Source organism: Saccopteryx leptura, chromosome 6 (genome assembly GCF_036850995.1).
Source record: "Saccopteryx leptura isolate mSacLep1 chromosome 6, mSacLep1_pri_phased_curated, whole genome shotgun sequence".
NCBI classification, from domain to species: Eukaryota; Metazoa; Chordata; class Mammalia; order Chiroptera; family Emballonuridae; genus Saccopteryx; species Saccopteryx leptura.
The window spans coordinates 132,707,764-132,731,265 of NC_089508.1; the positions used below are offsets into that span (position 1 = coordinate 132,707,764).

A 23,502-nucleotide genomic window follows, 5' to 3' on the forward strand; every position below is an offset into this window, starting at 1 on the left:
GCAAGGCCCTGGCCGGTTGGCTCAGTGGTAGAGCGTCGGCCTGGCGTGCGGGAGTCCCGGGTTCGATTCCCGGCCAGGGCACACAGGAGAAATGCCCATCTGCTTCTCCACCCCTCCCCCTCTCCTTCCTCTCTGTCTCTCTCTTCCCCTCCCGCAGCCAAGGCTCCATTGGAGCAAAGTTGGCCCGGGCGCTAAGGATGGCTCTGTGGCCTCTGCCTCAGGTGCTAGAATGGCTCTGGTTGCAACAGAGCGACGCCCCAGATGGGCAAAGCATCGCCCCCTGGTGAGCATGCTGGGTGGATCCCGGTCCGGCGCATGTGGGAGTCTGTCTGACTGCCTCCCTGTTTACTTCAGAAAAATACAAAAAATTAAAAAAAAAAGAGAGAAAGCAAGAGATTAAAAAACTATTAAAAAAATAATGACTGGGTCCTGGCATCTCAGTGGGTAGAGCATCAGCCCAGTGTATGGACATCCCAGGTTCAACCTGGTCAGGGCACACAGGAGAAGTGGCCATCTGCTTCTCTCCCTCTTCCTCTTCCCCTCTTGCAGCCAGTGGCTCAACTGGTTCAAGCGTTGGCCCCAGGTGCCGAGGATAGCTCTGTTGGAGAACATCAGCCTCAAGTACTAAAAATAGCTTAGTACTCAAGCATTGGCCCTAGATAGGGTTGCCGGCTTTGATGTACCAGTGGGAGGGTGCATATGGGAGTCTGCCTCACTATCTCCCCTCTTCTCACCTAAAAAAAGAAAAAGCAGAAGAAAGAAATAAAGAAAGAAAGAAAATAATGACAGAAGACTTCCTTAACCTGGCCAAGGAAATGGCCATAACAGTCAAGAAAGCACAGAGTCCTAGGCAAGATAAACTCAAAGAGGTCCACACCAAGACATCATAATTAAAATGCCACAACTTAAAGAAAAAGAGAGACTCTTAAAAGTAGCAAGAGAAAAGCAGTTTGCTACATACAAGGGAGCTCCCATAAAATCACCAGCTGATTATTCAAAACAGGCCAAAAAAAACTGGAAGAAAATTATTCAAAGTAATGAAAAGCAAGGACCTACAACCAAGATTATTCTACCCAGAAAGGCTATCATTTAGAATCAAATGATATTAAGAGTTTCCCAGACAAGAAAAAGCTAAAGGAATTTATTACTACTAAACCAGTATTATAAGAAATGTTAAAGGAACTTCTTTAAGAAAAGTTCAAAAACATAAATAAGAAAATATAGGAAAAATATTCTCACTGGCAAAAGCAAATAGAAAAAGCAGTAGATCAATCAACTATAAAGCTAGTACAGAGGGTAAAAGAAAAAAGTAGGAAGTTCATGTGTAATTACAACAATAAATTAAGGGATGCACACAGACACAAAAGTAAAATAATGACAAAAACATAAACATGGAAGGGACAATTAAAAATTGTAGTGATTTTAGAATATGTCTGAACTTAAGTGACCATCAACTTAGACTGCTGTATATATAGCTTGGTATATAGAAAGCACATGGTAACTACAAGCCAAAAATCTACAAGATATATACTAGAAATAAAGTGAAAGGAATCCAAACAGAACACCATAGAAAGTTATCAACATAAAAGAGAAGGGAGGAAGAAAATAAGAATGAAGAACTAAAATACATTCAGAAAACAATAAAATGGTAATAACTATGCATCTGTCAATAATTCTTTTTTTTTTTGCAAAAGGTTTGTCACATTTAAAGTACAAAATCAAATACACAGATCCAAATACTGACCGATTTGTACATATTTATACCTGTATTACTAAACGTACAGAAACCCATTCTAATGTGACTGACCCTTGAACAACATGGGTTTGAACTGCACAGGCCATGTATTTTCCTCAATAAAAATACTTTACTATTTAAGATTGTGGTTGGGATTCCAGACATTGTTCTTCTACAGTTTTTCTACTCATATTATATTGGGGACTTGAGCATACACGGATTTATCAGTGGGAGGTCCTGGAATCAGTCACATGTTATAAGAAAATTTTTTACTACATCAGGGGTTGCTGCCCCTAATGCCTGCATTGTTCAAGGTTCAACTGTATATCCACCAACACTATCTAGAGTAAAAAGCAATATATCTGTAAAAGAACAAAGGTGGTTATCACTAACACTCCAAATATAAGTTTTTACTTTATAGTTTGAAACAATAGAAATAGATATTTAATAGAAATAGGAGGATTACCAAGTAGAAATGTGGACCTCTTAAAATTTAAGAATAATAGGCCCTGGCTGGTTGGCTCAGTGGTAGAGCATCAGCCTGGCATGTGGAAGTCCCAGGTTTGATTCCCAGCCAGGGCATACAGGAGAAGTGCCCATCTGCTTCACCCCTCCCCCTCTCCTTCCTCTCTGTCTCACTTCCCCTCCTGCAGCCGAGGCTCCATTGAAGCAAAGTTGGCCCGGGTACTGAGGATGGCTCCATGGCCTCTTCCTCAGGCGCTACAATGACTCTGGTTGCAATGGAGCAATGCCCCAGATGGGCAGAGCATCGTCCCCTGGTGGGCATGCAGGGTGGATCCCGGTCGGGCACATGCGGGAATCTGACTGCCTCCCTACGTCTAACTTTGGAAAAAAATACAAAAAAATAAATAAATTTAGGAATAGTTAATAAATGAACCTGTCAATCAAAGTTTTGGGGCATATTAACTATATGAAGAAAACCTGAGTTATGAAAAGACATTTTATATGGTTAACTAACTACATTTTAAGAATTTTGTTTTGATGTTGCTTTTGTCTAACAGCATAGCATTTCTGAGTCATACTATATATGGAGTGGTGAATTTTAGAGTGATGAATTTTTAGGGTGCTACCTCTACCTGTTAAAAATTAAGGTGGTCCCTAAAGGAGGTATCTGATTCTTAACACTATGTAGGTTACTTCAGCCAAATTCCGAGAGCATAATTCTTTCAGGAGAAAGGCAGAATATTTAGATTTGAGATACAGAACATATAGTGTCACTGAACACACAGATGTCCTGCAGATGAGGGACAAAGTTATAAAAGCTTCTTTGTTCTAGGATGTCACCTACCAGACACACAGACCATAGGATACTAAACCTCAGGGGCCTGAACATTCCCACTCCAGGCAGAGTTTTATCAGTGCTCAATCTATTGGGAACACATACACACACAGATATGGGTCCCTATCAAAGATTTCTATGAATAGCTTCACAGTAGCAACACAAAATGTACTCAATGTCACATTTCCAAAGGAAAAGTTATATTTACACTACTCACTTCAGTCTTGATGTGCGGACCACAAGAACATTCAATCCTCAAGAATCAATTGGCTTCCTGAGGGCCTACCCCCTCAAGACATGACTCAGCAGAGCAAAAGCCCTTCCTTGGCAGCCAGGCACTGCCTGTGGACCTTGTCTTGCTATAGTTCCTTGTAGTTGGGATGCCCAAGTTTTGTGATGACACTGTCGACTGTTGAGAACAAACATGGTGTGTGTGGGAATAAGTTCCCTCTGCATCTGCAAAGCTTTAAAAGGTTGTTTATGTTCACGGGAGAGAGAGACGCAGAGTGGATGTCCCCAGAGCATGTTTTCAGGAGTGTGGCCTATTGCTCCACCTCATCAGGGTCCAGGTGGGAAGCTAGGTTCTGAAGCAAGGAGCAAAAAGGCTGGAAGGCTTCTATCGGCCAGGGCACATAGGAGAAGTGCCCATTTGCTTCTCCACCCCTCCGCCGCGCTTTCCTCTCTGTCTCTCTCTTCCCCTCCCGCAGCCAAGGCTCCATTGGAGCAAAGATGGCCCGGGTGCTGGGCATGGCTCTGTGGCCTCTGCCTCAGGCGCTAGAGTGGCTCTGGTCGCAATATGGCGACGCCCAGGATGGACAGAGCATCGCCCCCTGGGGGGCAGAGCACCACCCCTGGTGGGCGTGCCGGGTGGATCCCGGTCGGGCGCATGCGGGAGTCTGTCTGACTGTCTCTCCCTGTTTCCAGCTTCAGAAAAATGAAAAAAAAAAAAAAAAAAAAAAAAAAAAAAAAAAAGGCTAGAAGGCTTCTATCAAGTTGTACACCGTGACAGTATTCTTCAGGTATGACTGTGGGCTCACATTATTTAAAGGCACATTTAAAGTGACTATCACATAACTGATAAGCTTTCCTTTTTAACACAACAGATTCCAATCTATCTTTAAAGATTCTCCACTGCATAGACCACAGATGACACAGCTAACACACCTCCTTGGTTGGACACCATACTTTTAAGCCATCACAATCACCCTTCCATCCAGCTGACCCTGAGAGGGGAGTATCATTGTAGGAACAAAATTTCAGGCCATTGTCATCTTGGGGATCCTTTGCCACAAACTGCCTGGCTTCCAAGAGGGAGTTCTGAGGTGTGAATCTGTGAAATTTCTGATGAACAGAAGAAAGTTTTCTCCTTCCCTTTGGGTTTTCAGGTTTGACTACACAACACTATATCCAGGACAAGGAACCAGCACCCTTTGGTGTAGACACCAAAATCTGCTGTGTGACAACAGCCAGGAGAAATTCGTAATAGACATTATCTTGCATAAGAAGTCTATGAGCTTTGAATGACCAGGAGGTGGAACAGTGGATAGAGTGTCGGATTGGGGTGTGGAGGAGCCAGGTTTGAAATTCTGAGGTCACCGGCTTGAGTACGGGGTCGCTGACTTGAGCATGGGATCATATACATGACCCCATGGTCGCTAGTTTGAGCAAGGGGTCACTCGCTCTGCTATAGCCTCTCCCCCACCCCCGTCAAGGCACATATGAGAAAGCAATCAATGAACAACTAAGGAGCCACAACAAAGAACTGATGCTTCTCATTTCTCTCCCTTCCTGTCTATCTGTCCCTATCTGTCCCTCTGTCTCTGTCTCACACCAAAAAAGTCTGAGTTTCAAGGTCAAACTTTTCCTTGCTGATCTTTTGCTTAAACCACAACTTTAAATTGGCCAAGTATTATTTCACATTGTCCACCAGGGCCTTGCTCAGGTTCTCCGTGGCCACCTCCAGCTCACTCACAAAGGTCACCATTTCTCCCAACTCTAAGCCCAACCACAGACTGCTCAGCTACTATGATCAACAACCAAGAAAACCAATGCGGCAAAGGCCTCACACCAGAGGTCCAGTCTATTCTCCAATAATTACTTTAAATGTAAATTGGCTAAATGCTCCAATCAAAAAACAAAATGGCTAAATAGATGTAAAACAAGACCCATATACATATACTAAAAGAGACACACTTCAGACACACACTGGTAGACACACACAGAATATAAAGGGATGGAAAAAATTATTTCATGCAAATGTAAACAAAAAATAAGGTGGAGTAGCAATATTATTGGACAAAATAGACTTTAAAACAAAGGCAGTAACAAGAGACAAAGAAAAACATTTCATAATGATAAAGGGATTAATACAAGAAGAGGATATAATCCTTGTAAACATTTATGCACCCAACATAGGAGCACCTAAATAAAGCAAATATGGATGGACATAAAGAGATCATCAATAATACAGTAAAAGTAAGGCACTTTAACACCCCACTGACAGCTATGGATAGGTCATCCAGAAAGAAAATCAACAACAACAAAAAAACCCAGCAGCCTAAAACAACACATTAGACTAGAAAATTTTAATTGATATTTTTTAGAACATTTCAACTCAAAGCAGAACATACATTCTTTTCAAGGTGCATGAAACATTTTCCAGGATAGAACATGTTAGGCCACAAAATAAGTCTCAATAAATTTAAGAAGACTGAAATCATACCAAGTATGTTCTCTGATGACAATGGTATGAAACTAGAAATAATTTACAAGAAGAAAACTGAAAACACACGAACACATGGAGGTTAAATAACATGTTACTAAACAATGAATGAGTTAACAGAGATCAAGGAAGAAATCAAAAGATACAAATGAAAATGCAATAATCCAAAATCTATGGGACACAGCTACTGTAGTTCTAAGAAATTCATAGCAATCCAGCTCTACCTCAAGAAATAAATTAAAAAACTCACTAATATGCAATCTAATCTTACACCAAAAGAAACTAGAAATAGAACAAACAAAGCCCTAAGTGAATAGGAAGAAGAAAATAATGAAGATCAGAAATAAAATAGAATCTAAAAAAAAAATACAAAATATCAATAAAACCAAGAGCTGGTTCTTTGAAAAGATAAAATTGTTAAACCTTTAACCAGACTCAACAAGAAAAAGAGAAGGCTCAAATAAACAAAACAAAAAATGAAAGAGAAATGGAACTAACACCACAGAAACACAAAGGATTATAAAAGAATACTATGAACTATTATACCAACAAATTAGACAACCTAGAAGAACTGGATAAATTCTTAGAAACATAAAATCTTGTAAGACTGAATCAAAAAAACAGAAAATCTGCACATATCCATAACTACATTAACACTACACACAAAAAATTACAGATTCAATGTAATCCTTATCAAAATACCGATGGCATTTTTTACAGAACTAAAATAAATAATCCTAAAATTCATATGAAACTATGAAAGTTACTAAATAGCCAAAGAAATCTTGAAAAACAAAGTCACACTACATGACATCAAAATATACTACAAGGTTACAGTAATCAAAACAGCATGGTACTAACATAAAAACTGACATACATATCAATTGGACAGAATAGAGAGACCAGAAATAAACCCACACCTATATGGTCAATAAATCTATGACAAAAGAAGCAAGAGGCCCTGGCCGGTTGGCTCAGTGGTAGAGCGTCGGCCTGGCGTGCAGGAGTCCCAGGTTCGATTCCTGGCCAGGGCACACAGGAGAAGTGCCCATCTGCTTCTCCACCCCTTCCCCTCTCCTTCCTCTCTGTCTCTCTCTTCCCCTCCTGCAGTCAAGACTCCACTGGAGCAAAAGATGGCCCGGGCGCTGGGGATAGCTCCTTGGCCTCTGCCCCAGGCGCTAGAGTGGCTCTGGTCGCGATAGAGCGATGCCCCGGATGGGCAGAGCCCTGGTGGGCGTGCCAGGTGGATCCCGGTCGGGCGCATGCGGGAGTCTTGTCTGACTGCCTCCCTATTTCCAGCTTCAGAAAAATACAAAAAAAAAAAAAAAAGACAGCAAGAATATAGAATGGGGTAAAGACTCTCTCTTCAATCAATGGTGTTGGCAAAAGCAAACAGATACAGTATATGCAAATAAATGAAGCTAGACCATTTTCTCACGCTATTTACAAGAATAAACTCAAAATGAGTTAAAGACTTAAATGGAAAATCTGAAACCAGAGAAGACAAGATGGCACTGGAGTAGGCGGACGTACCAACTCCCACCTCCCAGAGCCAAAGTGGATTACAAACTAATTTTAAGAACTATCATCTGGAAAAACCAACTTTGGACTAAACTAAGAGGACTCTTCAACCAAGGAACACTGAAGAAGCCACACTGAGACTAGTAGGAAAAGCGGAAACGTGGAAACGCAGAGAGGGCTGCCCAGCTCCCCAGAGCAAACAGCAGCCAGGAGAGACTCACGTGGTGGGAAGTGAGTTTAGCAGAGAAGGGAGGGTTCTGAATCCCAGGAACAAAGCCCCAGCCTGCAGCCCCAGAGCCCAGAAGAGGCGTAAGGACAGCATTTAGCTGGAAACAAGTCAGGATACTGTTTGTGAAAAAGAGACTGATTTCTCAGACCCAGGATTCTTCTTAAAGGGACCGCACAGAACACCTCTCTCACAACCACTCTCCCGGGGCTGTGGGGAACGGGGAGAGAGGAGAGGACTGGAGTAGCAGGAGATAGTAGTGAGTCTTAGGGTCTGACTTGCAGTGCCCGCACCCACATGGCTGAGGGCTCGCTGGAGGGCGGGCAGTGGCAGGACGCGGAAGTGCAGTTCTGTCGGCAAGGGTGGAAGCTGGGTGGCCACCACTGGGCCCAGGTGTGAGCTCAGTCTTGCCTGGCTGGGGAGGAGAGGGCATACAAAAGTGGTCAAGCCCAGCTGCGGCTGCCTGTATTCCAGCCTGCGGGAGAAAGGCGGGAACCATGGAAGGGGTAGAGACCAGCCCTTGAGCAAGGGCACAGGAGCACAGCCTTGCCCCACCCGCGGAACTAAGGCTTGTGGCCTGACTGGGGAGCTGGCTCCACCCGCGGGGGTGGAGCCAAAAGCCCAGAACAGGTGGAGTCCCGCTACTGAGCATGGGCACGCAGTCCCGCCTGCCCTGTGGAGCTAAGGCTTGCAGCAGTCCCACGAGCGGGCTCCTCCTGCAAGGGCCGGGCGAAAGCCCAGAATCAGGCGGAGACCCACAGTTGAGCAAAGGTGCGGGCCACTGTCCTCAGGGCCGAGCATAATGCAACCCATGGGGGCGGGGTGAAGGCCAAGGCCACCAAGGCTTGTATACCCAAGCACGTGATCACAGCCACTCCCCATGAAGGAAAGGCAAAAACCACAGCAACAGCCCTAGTGGGAAGGCACCGGCAATGCCCATACCTAAATGCCCTAGGCAGCAGCAGCAGAGAGGGTGGCGGGCCTGCAGACAGACCACACCTAGAGAACAGAGGCCACACCCAGTGGACTCCAGTGGCCAAGACCTTCTTTTACACAGAGAAGATGAGAAGGCAGAGAAATGCAACACAAATGAGTCAAGAGAAATCCCCAGAAAAGGACCTGCATGAATCAGATATAACCAAATTACCAGATGCAGAGTATAAAATAATTATTAGGATGCTCAAACATATTAGAACAACAATAGATGGTCATTACTAACACCTAAATAAAGAGATAGCAGATATAAAAACGGACATTGAAATAATAAAAAAGAATCAGTCAGAAATGACAAATACAATATCAGAAATGAAGAACACAATGGAAGGAATTAAAAGCAGGAATGATGAAGCTGAGAATCAAATCAGCGAGTTAGAGGGCACAATAAATAAAGGCATGGAAGCAGAGCAGAAAAAAGAAAAGAGACTCAAAAAGTCTGAGGAAACTCTAAGAGAGCTCTGGGACAACATGAAGAGAAATAACATCCGCATCATAGGGGTTCCTGAAGAAGAAGAGAAAGAACAAGGGATAGAGACTTTGTTCAAGCATATCATAGCTGAAAACTTCCCTCAATCAAGGCAGGAAAACATCTCACATGTTCAGGAAGCACAGAGAACTCCATTAAAGAGAAACCCAAAGAAATCAACACCAAGACATATCATAATTAAAATACCAAAGCTAAGTGATAAAGAGAAAATATTAAAAGCTGCTAGAGAAAAAAAGACTATCACCTACAAAGGAGCCCCCATAAGGATGACTTCCGACTTCTCAACAGAAACACTTGAGGCCAGAAGAGAATGGCAAGAAATATTCAAAGTAATGCAGAACAAGAGACTACAACTAAGACTACTTTATCCAGCAAGGCTATCATTTAAAATTAAAGGAGAAATAAAAAGCTTTCCAGACAAAAAAAAAAACCTCAAGAAATTCACTACAACCAAACCAAGGCTGCAAGAAATGCTAAGGGGCCTGTTTTAAACAAATCGAACAAGAAAAAGAATATAGTAAAAGAGGAATACAATTTTAAAGAATAAAATGGCAATAAACAATTACATATCAATAATAACCTTAAATGTAAATGGATTAAATGATCCGATCAAAAGACATAGGGTAGCTGCGTGGATAAGAAAACAGGACCAGGCCCTGGCCGGTTGGCTCAGCGGTAGAGTGTCGGCCTAGTGTGCGGAGGACCCGGGTTCGATTCCCGGCCAGGGCACACAGGAGAAGCGCCCATTTGCTTCTCCACCCCTCCGCCGCGCTTTCCTGTCTCTCTCTTCCCCTCCCGCAGCCAAGGCTCCATTGGAGCAAAGATGGCCCGGGCGCTGGGCATGGCTCTGTGGCCTCTGCCTCAGGCGCTAGAGTGGCTCTGGTCGCAACATGGCGACGCCCAGGATGGGCAGAGCATCGCCCCTGGTGGGCGTGCTGGGTGGATCCCGGTCGGGCGCATGTGGGAGTCTGTCTGACTGTCTCTCCCTGTTTCCAGCTTCAGAAAAAATGAAAAAAAAAAAAAAAAAAAAGAAAACAGGACCATACATATGCTGTCTACAAGAGACACACCTTAAAAAAAGATGCACATAGACTGAAGATAAGTGGATGGAAAAAAATATTTCACGCAAATGGAAATGAAAAAAAGCTGGGGTAGCAATACTTATATCAGACAAAATGGACTTTAAAACAAAGACTATAGTAAGAGATAAAGAAGGTCACTACATAATGATAAAGGGAGCAATCCAACAGGAAGATATAACCATTATAAATATCTATGCACCTAATATAGTAGCACCTAAATATATAAAGCAGATTTTGATGGATTTAAAGGGAGAGATCAACAGCAATACTATAATAGTAGGGGATTTCAATACCCCAATAACATCACTAGATAGATCCTCAAGAAAGAAAATTAACAAAGAAACAGCAGACTTAAAGGACATACTAGATCAACTCGATTTAATAGATATCTTTAGAACCTTTCACCCTAAAGCAGCAGAATATACATTCTTTTCAAGTGCTCATGGTACATTCTCTAGAATAGACCACATGTTAGGGCACAAAAGCGGTCTCAACAAATTTAAGAAGACTGAAATCATATCAAGCACTTTCTCTGATCACAATGGCATAAAACTAGAAATCAACCACAACAGAAAAACTGAAAAATACTCAAACACTTGGAAACTAAATAGCATGTTTTTAAATAATGAAGGGGTAAACAATGAGATCAAAGAAGAAATTTAAAAATTCCTAGAAACGAACGATAATGAGCATACATCAACTCAAAATTTATGGGACACAGCAAAAACAGTCTTGAGAGAGAAGTTCATAGCATTACAGGCATACCTCAAGAACCTAGAAAAAGCTCAAATAAACAACTTGACCCTACATCTAAAAGAACTAGAAAAAGAACAGCAAGTAAACCCCAGAGCTACTAGAAGAAAGGAAATAATAAAGGTCAGAGCAGAAATAAATGACATAGAGGCTAAAGAAACAATACAGAGGATCAATGAAACCAGGAGCTGATTCTTTGAAAAGGTAAACAAGATCGATGAACCTTTAACAAGACTCACCAAGAAAAAAAGAAAGAGGACTCAAATAAATAAAATTAGAAACGAGAGTGGAGAAATAACAACTGACACAACAGAAATACAAAATATTGTAAGAAAATACTATGAAGAACTGTATGCCAAAAAACTAAACAACCTAGAAGAAATGGACAAATTCCTTGAAACATATAATCTTCCAAAAATTAATCTGGAAGAATCAGAAAACCTAAACAGACCAATTACAACAAATGAGATTGAAACAGTTATCAAAAAGCTCCCAAAAAAGAAAAGTCCTGGGACTGATGGCTTCACAAGTGAATTCTGCCAAATATTCAAAGAAGAACTAACTCCTATCCTTCTCAAGCTATTTCAAAAAATTCAAGAGGACGAAAGACTTCCAAGCTCCTTTTATGAGGTGAGCATAATTCTGATTTCAAAACCAGGCAAAGACAACACAAAGAAAGAAAATTATAGGCCAATATCCCTGATGAATTTAGATGCTAAAATCCTCAACAAAATATTAGCAAACTGGATCCAGCAATATATGAAAAAAATCATACACCATGATCAAGTGGGATTTATTCTTGGGAGGCAAGGCTGGTACAATTTTTGCAAATCAATCAATGTGATTCATCACATAAACAAAAGGAAGGAGAAAAACCACATGATAATTTCAATAGATGCAGAAAAAGCATTTGATAAAATCCAGCACCCATTCATGATCAAAACTCTCAGCAAAGTGGGAATACAGGGAACATACCTCAACATGATAAAGGCCATCTATGACAAACCCACAGTCAACATCATACTCAATGGGCAAAAATTAAAAGCAATCCCCTTAAGATCAGGAACAAGACAGGGGTGCCCCCTTTCACCACTCTTATTCAACATAGTTCTGGAAGTCAAGTCCTAGGCCACAGCAATCAGACAAGAAAAAGAAATAAAAGGCATCCAAATTGGAAAAGAAGAAGTAAAACTATCATTATTTGCAGATGATATGATATTGTATATAAAAACCCCTAAAGTTGCAGTAAAAAAACTACTAGACCTGATAAATGAATTCAGCAAGGTGGCAGGATATAAAATTAATACTCAGAAATCAGAGGCATTTTTGTACACTAACAATGAACTGTCAGAAAGAGAAATTAAGGACTCGATCCCCTTTACCATTGCAACCAAAAAAATAAAGTACCTAGGAATAAATTTAACCAGGGAGATTAAAGACTTGTACTCGGAAAATTATAAAACATTGATAAAAGAAATCAGGGAAGATACAAACAAATGGAAGCATACACCGTGCTCATGGTTAGGAAATATAAACATCATTAAAATGTCTATATTACCCAAAGCAATTTATAAATTCAATGCAATACCGATTAAAATACCAATGACTTACTTCAAAGATATAGAACACATATTCCAAAAATTTATATGGAACCAAAAGAGAACACGAATAACCTCAGCAATCTTGAAAAGAAAGAATAGAATGGGAGGTATCACACTTCCGGATATCAAGTTATACTACAAGGCCACTGTACTCAAAACAGCCTGTTACTGGCATAAGAACAGGCATTTAGATCAAAGGAACAGAAATGAGAACCCAGAAATAAACCCACACCTTTATGGACAACTGTTATTTGACAAAGGAGGTAAGAGCATACATTGGAGTAAAGACAGCCTCTTCAACAAATGGCTGTTGGGAAAATTGGAAAGCTACCTGCAAAAAAATGAAACTAGACCACCAACTTACACCATTCACAAAAATCAACTCAAAATGGATAAAAGACTTAAATGTAAGCCATGAAACCATAAGCATCTTAGAAGAAAACATAGGCAGTAAGCTCTCTGATATTTCTCACAGCAATATATTTGCCTATTTGTCTCCACAGGCAAGTGAAATAAAAGACAGGATAAACAAATGGGACTGTATCAAACTAAAAAAGCTTCTGCACAGCTAAAGACAATAAGAACAGAATAAAAAGACAAACTACACCATGGGAGAACATATTTGACAATGTGTCTGATAAGGGGTTAATTACCAAAATTTATAAAGAACTTGTAAAATTTAATACCAGGAAGACAAACAATCCAATCCAAAAATGGGCAAAAGAAATGAATAGACAGTTCTCCAAAGAGGACATACGGATGGCCAATAGGTATATGAAAAAATGCTCAACATCACTAATCATTAGAGAAATGCAAATTAAAACCACAATGAGATATCACCTCACACCAGTCAGAATGATGCTCATCAACAAAACAACACAGAATAAGCGCTGGCGAGGATGTGGAGAAAAGGGAACCCTCCTGCACTGCTGGTGGGAATGCAGACTGGTGCAGCCACTGTGGAAAACAGTATGGAGATTTCTCAAAAAATTAAAAATCGAACTGCCTTTTGACCCAGCTATCCCACTGTTAGGAATACACCCCAAGAACACCATAGCACTGTATGAAAAGAAGAAATGCACCCCCATGTTTATGGCAGCATTGTTCACAATAGCGAAGATCTGGAAACAGACCAAGTGTCCATCAGAGGACGAGTGGATTAAAAAGCTTTGGTACATATATACTATGGAATACTACTCAGCCATAAGAAATGATGACATCGGATCATTTACAACAACATGGATGAAGCTTGATAACATTATACTGAGCGAAATAAGTAAATCAGAAAAAACTAAGAACTATATGATTCCTCACATAGGAGGGACATAAAAATGAGACTCATAGAGACATGGACAAGAGTGTGGGGGTTACGAGGTGGGCAGGAGGAGAGGGAGGGGAATGGGGGAGGGGCACAAAGAAAACCAGTTAGAAGGTAACGAAAGACAATTGGACGCTGGGTGATGGGAATGCAGCATAAGCAAATGGCAAAATAACCTAGAGCTGTTTTCTCTGAACAAATGTACCCTGATTTATCAATGTCACCCCATTAAAATTAATCAAAAAAAAAAAAAAAAAAAAAGAATTTGTCTCAGGGCTAATTCAGACAGGTAGAAGAATAGTATAAGGATGCTAATTCTGCTTCTCAAGCCACATCCTGCAAAAGGGGCCCCAAGAAAAGTGGCGATTTGACTCTTCTGATTTTGCCAATTGGATTAAAAAAAAAAAAAAAAAGGCCAGGAACGCCCTGAAATGGAACTAACAATACATGGGCATAAATTTAAAGGACTGTTAGATACTGAAGTTGATGTATCTGTTATTGCTAAGCTACATTGGCCTCCTTCCTGGCCCACTCATGCAGCAGCCACAGAATTACAAGGTATAGGGCAGAGTAAATCCCCTTAACAAAGTTCTAGTTTTTTACATTGGGAAGATTAAGACGGTCATTCTGGATTTTATAAGCCTTATGTGCTACCTGGATGGCCAGTTAATTTGTGGGGTAGAGATGTTTTGAAAAATACGGGAGCGTTACTTGTCAGTCCTAATGGTTTAGTCAGTACTCAGATGCCTGATCGGGGATTTTTGCCCATTAAGGGACTAGGGAAAGAACAGCGAGGAATTCTCACCCCCATAGAAGTGGCACCCAATACCAGAAGGTGTGGATTAGGATATCAAAATTTAGCATAGGGGCCTTGGTAGCTCCTGATACCTCAATAATGCATTGTGCAGACCCAATTACTTAGAAATCAGATCATCCTGTATGGGTAGACCAATGGCCCCTTTCTCAGGAGAAACTTAGGGCAGCTGCTAGATTGGTACAAGAGCAGCTACAGCTTGGGCACACTGAACCATCTAATAGCCCATGGAATACACTTCCATATTTTGATCTTGTTGCCTCCTTGATTATCAAGGGGCATAAGCAACCCTTACAGCTTATAGGTTTTGAGCCTCAAAATTATTGTTGTTCCTTTTTCAAAGAATCAACAACAATGGCTCTGGGAAACTTCCACTAAATGGCAAATCGCTCTTGCAAGTCAATGGACAAATTTATACTGAAACAGTCAACTTAAAATCAGCTCAAAACTAGAAATATATGCCATTATCATGGCTTTTCAGCATTTGCCATATTCCTCCTTTAATCTATATACAGACAGCAAATATTTACTTATGGTTGTTTCCACTATAAAGACTGCTGTCTTAGGGACAACTGCTGATGAACTATTTCAGCAGTTTCTCCTTCTTCGAAGACTTATATGTCAACATAGAGCTCCATGTTTTATAGGACATACTCGAGCTCACTCCATGCTCCCTGGAGCTTTAGCACAAGGGAATGCTCTTGTTGATCAAGCTACCCAAAAGAAAATTATTTGGAGCAACCATGACAGATCGAGCAATTCAGTCTCATACTATTCATCACCAGAACGCTGCAGCCCTGTGTAAACAGTTTCGACTTTCTTGGGAAGCAGCAGGGCAGTTTGGTAAATCCTGTCCAAGGGGTCCTATACTACAATCTGTCCCTTCATTTGGAGTTAACCCTAAAGGACTCTTACCAGGACAACTTTGGCAAATGAATGTTACTCATATACCTTCATTTGGCAAACAGTCCTATGTCCACGGTACAGTGGATACCTATTATGGATTTATAGAAACCTCTGTCAGAACCGGAGAGGCTGCTAAGCATGTTATAGCTCATTGTCTGTATGAATTTTTCTATTATTGGATTTCCTAAACTGGTTAAACTGACAATGCTCCTGCATATGTAGCAAAAGCATTTACTGTATTGATATTTTGTCAAACCTTTCAAATTATGAGTATCTCTTACACTCGTTAAAGTCAAGGTATTATTAAAGTGTACCCAGAAAATATTTTAAGGTCAATTAAAAAAATTTTTTAAAGGGGGGAGTCATATCCTGGAACTCCTACGGGTCTACCATATCATGCTTTTTACTTAAAATTTTTTAAATTTCTTTTGAATGCTGATGAACAGGAGACGCCAAATCTTCTCCTGCAAACTTCTACCTTCTTTTATTTGATCCAACTAATAACACTGTTTTGTCTTTTTCCAAATAGCTCCAGATATACGGAAAAGGTTTATATAGGCAGATGGGGATCCTCAAACCCCTCAGCGAGATCTTCTGACCATGGCCTTTAAGGTACCAAGAGGCAGAAAAAGCCCAATAGAGATCAGGTGAATTACCAGCTTTTAGGATATGCCCTTAAAGGCTCCAACGCCCCAAAGAGGTCTCATAGGAATCCATCTGGGTCCTGCTTCAATAGTGAAAAGGAAGGTCATTGAACTAAAGCCTGCCAGGCTTACATGCCTTTGCTGTGAGGAAAAGGGACACTGGAAAGTAGGCTTCCCCCTTGCTCCTCTAAGGGAGGGTTCAGTCTCTTCCAGCCCTGCTCCAGCCACCTATGCCCTAACCTTGCCCAGAATGCTGGGGTTTGCCACTGAAGGCTGAAGGTGCCCAGGGCTGTCGGCCCCATCTACGACACTGTGGACGAGCTTAGGGTATTTATTCCAAGAGGCAGGTAAACTGATCTCATTTGCACAAGGGCCACTTAAATATGTCTTGCCTGAATAGTCAGGTTTTTTATTCTTCCCTCAAAGATCTCTGTTGTGGGTGTTGATAGTCCTATTTTCTGCTGCTTTGTTCAATATATAGTGTTTCCTTTATTCCTCCTACCTCATGGCCCCACTCATATTTCAGGCTGGGACCTACTCCTAATTTAGAGCTCTCTCTCCCCCTTTTGCCAACTTCTATTGTGAATTTACCTTTGCCACCCAGCTTAGTGTATCCCAAGGTTCTCTTTACCACACCACAGTTGCAGAGCTCCAGGGGCAGAGGAGAGCAGAGGCTCCATCTCCACATATGCTGCAGATGGCTTTTCCAGTCTACCTGAATCATTACCAGCTAGAAGCAGTGGACATTGGGACTTGGACGTGAGCTGCAAAGTATAGAATTGTGACAACAATTCCAGTGCCATGCGGACTTTTCCTGGACTCCTGCTCCTTGTGATAGCTCCTAACGGACTGAACTGGGGTTGGGTTGCATTCGCAGGGATTTGGAATGGTGTTGGTGCCAACTTGGACTTGGTGAACACGTTAAGGACACTACTCTTTTATGGATTCTTGTTGTATTGGTCAAGAATTTGAGGCCCTGGCCGGTTGGCTCAGTGGTAGAGTGTCGGCCTGGCGTGTGGGGGACCCGGGTTCGATTCCCGGCCAGGGCACATAGGAGAAGCGCCCATTTGCTTCTCCACCCCCCCCCTCCTTCCTCTCTGTCTCTCTCTTCCCCTCCCGCAGCCAAGGCTCCATTGGAGCAAAGATGGCCCGGGCACTGGGGATGGCTCCTTGGCCTCTGCCCCAGGCGCTAGAGTGGCTCTGGTCACGGTAGAGCAATGCCCCGGAGGGGCAGAGCATCGCCCCCTGGTGGGCGTGCCGGGTGGATCCCGGTCGGGCGCATGCGGGAGTCTGTCTGACCGTCTCTCCCCGTTTCCAGCTTCAGAAAAAAATACAAAAAAAAAAAAAAAAAAAGAATTTGTTTAAAGGCTTTAATCACAGTTAAAAAAAATATATATATATATATATGACTGGATAAAGAAGATGTGGCACATATACACTATGGTATACTACTCAGCTATAAGAAATGATGACATTGGATCATCTACAACAGGGGTCCCCAAACTATGGCCCACGGGTCACATGCGCCCCGAGGCCATTTATCCAGCCCCCCCCCCCCCGCACTTCCCGAAGGGGCACCTCTTTCATTGGTGGTCAGTGAGAGGAGCATAGTTCCCATTGAAATACTGGTCAGTTTGTTGATTTAAATTTACTTGTTCTTTATTTTAAATATTGTACTTGTTCCGTTTTTTTTTTTTTTTACTTTAAAATAAGATATGTGCAGTGTGCATAGGGATTTGTTATAGTTTTTTTTATAGTCCGGCCCTCCAATGGTCTGAGGGACAGTGAACTGGCCCCGTTTAAAAAGTTTGGGGACCCCTGATCTACAACAAAATGGTGGGATCTTGATAACATTATATGGAGTGAAATAAGTAAATAAGAAAAAAACAAGAACTGCATGATTCCATACATTGGTGGGACATAAAAATGAGATTAAGAGACATGGGCAAGAGTGTGGTGGTTATGGGGGGGAGGGAAGGAGGGAGAGGGGGAGGGGGAGGGGCACAAAGAAAACTAGATAGAAGGTGACGGAGGACAATCTGACTTTGGGTGATGGGTATGCAACATAATTGAATGACAAGATAACCTGGACATGTTTTCTTTGAATATATGTACCCTGATTTATTGATGTCACCCCATTAAAATTAGTAAAACTTTATGTATAAAACCAAAAACAAACAAAAACCCCTGAAACCATAAAACTCCTTGAAGAAAACATATTCATTGCTCTCAGCTATATTTTTGGGGGATGTCTCCTCAGACAAGGGAAACAAAAGAAAAAATAAAAGAAAACCATCAATAAAACGAAATGAAAAGACAGCCTACTTAATAGCAGAACATATTTACCAATGTTACATCTAAAAAAGGGTTAATATCCAAAATATATAAGAAACTAATATAACTTAACAGCAAAAACCCCCAAACAATCCTATTAAAAAATGGGCAGAGACCATGAAGAGACATTCCTCTAAAAGGACATACAGCCAATAGACATATGAATAGATGCTCAACATCACTAATTATCAGGGAAATGCAAATTAAAACTACAATAAGATATCACTTCATACCTGTCAGAATGGCTATTATCAATAAATCAACAAACAAGTGTTGGCAAGGATGTAGAGAAAGGGGGCCCTACTGCACTGTTGGTGAGAATGTACATTGATACAGCCACTATAGAAATCAGTATGGAGGTTCCTCAAAAACTTAAAAATAGAACTACCATATGACCAACCAATTACACTTCTAAGTATTTATCTGGAGATATCCAAAACACCAATCTGAAAAGATCTATGCACCTCTGTATTCACTACAGCATTATATACAGTGACCAAGATATGAAAACAACCTAAATGTCCATGAACAGACGAATGATGATGTGATACATTTACAATGGAATATTAATCAGTCATTAAGAAAAAAAAAACCTTGCCATTTGCAACAACATGGATTGATCCAGAGGATATTAAGTTAAGTGAAATAAGTCAGAAAAACACAAATACCATACGATTTCACTTATATCTGAAATCCAAAAAACAAAACAAACAGAAACAAACTCATACAGAGAACCAATTTAAACACAATGAAATACTATTTAGTAAAACAATAAAATAAAAGTGTGTGTGTGTGTGTGTGTGTATACAGGAATGGAAAATAATACAATTAATAAATAATACTACAAAAATATACTGTTTTGCATACTCACAACTGTAAACCTATGTTTGCCCACCCCAGTATCTATAAACAGAAGGCAGTATATCACAAAATAAGTTGATTTGTAAAATGATATAAATAAAATTTTATTCATGTATTAAAATACATATGTGAGTGTACTTATATATGCATATACATGTTTTCCTTAACACAGAAAAAAGCCTGGAATATACATACAATGTACTCTTGTGAAGGGTAGGTATTCAGAAAGGCACATGACTTCATGATATAGTGTATGAAACAAGAAAAACCTACAGGCCAAATATATATAGAAAATGCTGTTCTTTACCCTCACCAATAGAACAAACACCCTAATTAAAACAAAGATTCAAAAATTTTCATCATGGTACATTTTAATAAAAAACTAAAAGCAATCTAATGTAAGAAAATTATACAATTATTAAAAATGTTCCTAAAAGGTTACATTTTAAGGAAATGTTTTAGACATACAAAAAGTATAAAGATTAAAAGAACCCATAACCTAAGCACCTAGATTAAGCACTTAATATAATTGTGCAATGACTCAGCACTTTATGATGTTAAGTGGAAAAACACCTCAGAACACAAAATTTGAGTGTTACTTCAGCTATGTAAAACAGTATGCAAAGTAGAAGTACATGAAAATGTCAACAATGGTTTTCATTGGGTGCTAAGGCTGTGTGGGTGACATTCGTATCTCTTTATACTTCTCCATTGCTAGATTTCTACAATAAGCTGTTATACTGTTACCATTTTTATAATTACAAAAATTTTCTTTTAGAAGAACAAAATTTTATTAGCACCATTACCTTGGGATCATGAACAAATGTATTTCCTTTGGTTCCAGGAGGAAAATCTCCAGTACAAATATATTTTAGACATTCAATGATGGTCTAAAGAAAGAGAAAAGTATATTATCTAGTCATAAGGGAACAACAAAAGTTAATCATAAAATATTTATTATAAAAATATTACCACAGAAAACATAAAGGATATAATCAGATAAAATTTGACATTAAACCTATAATACATATACAACTAAGTGTTAAAGAATAATTGCTGGAAGTTCATAAAAAATTATACAGTTAAGAAAGTGTAATAAAAATAAAATAATTACTTGGGCCTGACCAGGTGGTGGCGCAGTGGATAGAGCATCAACCTGGGACGCTGAGAACCCAGGGTGGAAACCCTGAGGTTGCCGGCTTGAGTGCAAGCTCATCTGCAGCTCATCAGCTTGAGCGCTGGGTTGCCAGCTTGGGCGTGGGATCATGGACATGACCCCATGGTCGCTGGCTTGAAGCCCAAGGTCACTGGCTCAGCTGGGGCCCTCCAGTCAAGGCATGTATGAGAAAGCAATCAATGAACAACTAAAGTGACACAACTATGAGTTAATGCTTCTCATCTCTCTCCCTTCATGTCTGTCTGTCCTTGTCTTTCCCTCTCTCTGTCTCTTGTCAAAAAAATAAAAAAGAATTACAGTATTTGGAAAAAATGCTCTGTTTCTATTTAAACCCTTCTAAGCTAATTTAATAATAACAACTAATGTAAAACATGGTTACCACCGTTAATAACACTATTGTATAATTGAAATTTGCTAAACTTAACTGTTTTCACTAAAAAAAAGATAAATATGTGAAGTGATGGATTTGTTAATTAACTAGATGGGGGGATCCTTTTACCATTAGGTATTATCAATCACCAGGATGTATGTAACTTTAAATACCTTATAATCTTTTTTTTTTAAGCAAGAGAAAGACAGGAAGGGAGAGATGAGAAGCATCAACACCTGTGGCACTTTAGTTGCACACTGGTTCTCATATGTGCCTTGACTGGGGGCTCCACTGACCCCTTGCTCAAGACAGCGACCATGGGCTTCAAGCTATGCTCAAGCCAAAGACCGATGCTGGAGCCGGCAACCTCGGGGTTCCAAGGTTCGTCAGCATCCCAAGTCAATGCTCTATCCACTGCACCACTGCCTGGTCAGGCTAAATAGCTTAAAATTTTACATGTCAACTATACCTCAATAAAATTGAAATTTTTAAAAAAGTTAAAAGAAAAACACATCAAAACCAATGGCCAACAGTTACATAGACCTTATTATGCGCCAGGTATTGGGCTAACCACTGCTATATACAGTAATATTTCTCACATGAATCCTAGACTGTAGAAACTTTTACCTCCACTTTATAAATGAGAAAAGTAAGGTACAGGACATCTAGGTTACTCTTGCACAGCCACACAGTTAACGAATGGCAAGGCAAAAAAATTGTATTCAAGCAGCCAGTACTCATAAACACTATTCTAGTCTCCTTTACAGACCACTTAATACAATGCTAGGTACATAACATAATAGGCATTCAATAAATATAACATTTTTACATAAAAGTAGACAAGAGTCAGGCATTCAGCACTAAACCTTATCTTTTTCTCTACACTTTTAACAAAACTTCATTTAATCTTCTCCATGGTACACTAAAACCGCCTTGCTTTTTCTCAAGCCATCGTTCCAGAACCAACAGCTTCTTGGCTGTACTTTTTTCATAACTGCTTGTCCCGCCAGGGCCCAACTCAAATTTCTAAATATTCTCAGGGCTTTAAAAAAAAAAAGCACAGTAAATAAGTTGCGCTCAATTTTTTTGGCTACGTAAGAGCATCCTAAAAACAAAATACAGGCATACCTCACAGATATTGCAGGTGTGGTTACAGACCACTGCAATAAAACGGCTTTTTTTTTTTTTTTTTTTTTTTTTTTGCTAGTGGAGGGGCTCGCCTTCAGTTTGTAAAAAATATAGCACCTGTTGAGAGCCAATGAAGCCACGTGCAATAAAATGAGGTCTGCCTGCAGTTTTGTAATTTAAGCCCCACCATATCAGTTTCATCTTAAAATTAAGCCAGTTATTTCCCACTTACTATGCTTAAACAGTCGGCATACTTGTAAACTCACCTATTTAGTTTATAACTTTTTATTAAGTTCCTGCTTTGAGACAACTACCGGGAAGTGAGTGCTATGCTTTAGGAGCAAGGAGTGTTTAAAAAAATGAATTCACACAAAAAGGCTTCTTGTAGGACTGAACTCTGGGAGCCCGGCCTCGTGGGCGTCTCGAGTAGACTTGGTCCGTCAGTCAGACAGGCCGGGACACCCTGAGGGCGCTGGGTCTGGGCGACTCCTGAGGTCGCTGGCCACGCCCCGGGGCCGGGGAGTCCCCCGGAGAACAGGCACTTCTGGGGCCCCGAGAACGAAGCCGTAGTGACGCCCCTCGTCCTCATCAGCGTTCTTAACTCTCCAAGTATATATTTTATTCTCCAGATTTGTTGGAGGTCGATACCCTTAAACAGCAGGAGGTTACTCCGGACTTACCGTCTTGCCCGCCCCATTGGGCCCAACCAAAATTGTGAGGGGACTGAAGAAAGTGATAATTTGCTTATCTTTGTCCTCTATTCCAAAACTGCGCACGCCCAGAATGCTCATCTTTTCGATCCGGGACATGTTTGTAAATGTTTCTGATCTCAACACCAGGGTCCAATGGCCCAGCAGAGTTTGGTCGTGAGGCCGCTGAGGGTCCAGGTGGGAGCGACGGCTCCGGCTGCAGCCCTTCCTCTCACACCGGCTTCCTTCCCGGCTGGCGGGCGGGAGGGGTGAGGGCGCCCACAGGAGACACAGAACACCAGCGGAGGACCCCACCACCGCTCTCACTCACACTCCCGCCTCTGCAGGCCGCGGGCCACGTGAGTCGCTACAGCGTGCGCGCATTCACGCCGCAAGCCCGGGGCACGCCGGGAAGTCGGAAGTCCGCGGTGCGCGCGCAGCTCTGCTCTCGGGCGCTGTTCCGACCACCAGAGTTGGGTGCTGAGTCTCGGAGGTGGCGGTGGATTGATGCTTCTTGTGGGGGTCGGGGCCGCACGGAGAGGCGCTAACTCAAGGGGAGACAAAGATTTGTGACGTACAACAGTTCTCAAAGTACGATCCGGGAATGGAGGGGAGTGCAATGTCCCCTAACGTCAAAACTGCTTTTCTAAAAGTACTCAGACGTTATTTGCCTTTTCTACCCTCTTTCGCTCCCTAATGTAGTGTTTTCGCATGACGTGTGGTGACGCCATTGCAATGGGGACTAAAGAAATGTGTGCTTGTAGCTTGTATACTCTTGTGCTTTATAGAGAATCTCAATTTTAATTTCCAAGTGAGTAAATACTGATAGTTATAAACC

At 41.1% G+C, this 23,502-nt stretch overlaps 1 protein-coding gene and 1 pseudogene across 3 annotated transcripts in view; both read right to left on the reverse strand.

Moving 5' to 3' along the window:
- RAD50 (RAD50 double strand break repair protein) overlaps positions 1 to 23,026 on the reverse strand; it is a 103,708-nt gene extending 80,682 nt beyond the window's left edge. For all 3 annotated transcript variants that reach the window (XM_066344446.1, XM_066344445.1, XM_066344444.1), the window contains exons 1-2: positions 22,656 to 23,026; positions 20,107 to 20,190 (exon numbers count right to left, since the gene is read on the reverse strand). In XM_066344446.1, the coding sequence (XP_066200543.1) occupies positions 20,107 to 20,190; positions 22,656 to 22,784 (213 nt within the window). In that variant the 5' untranslated portion in view covers positions 22,785 to 23,026. The remainder of the gene's footprint in view (positions 1 to 20,106; positions 20,191 to 22,655) is intronic.
- Positions 3,338 to 5,019, reverse strand: LOC136377301 (transcriptional adapter 1-like; annotated as a pseudogene).
- Positions 23,027 to 23,502: the final 476 nt, after the last annotated feature.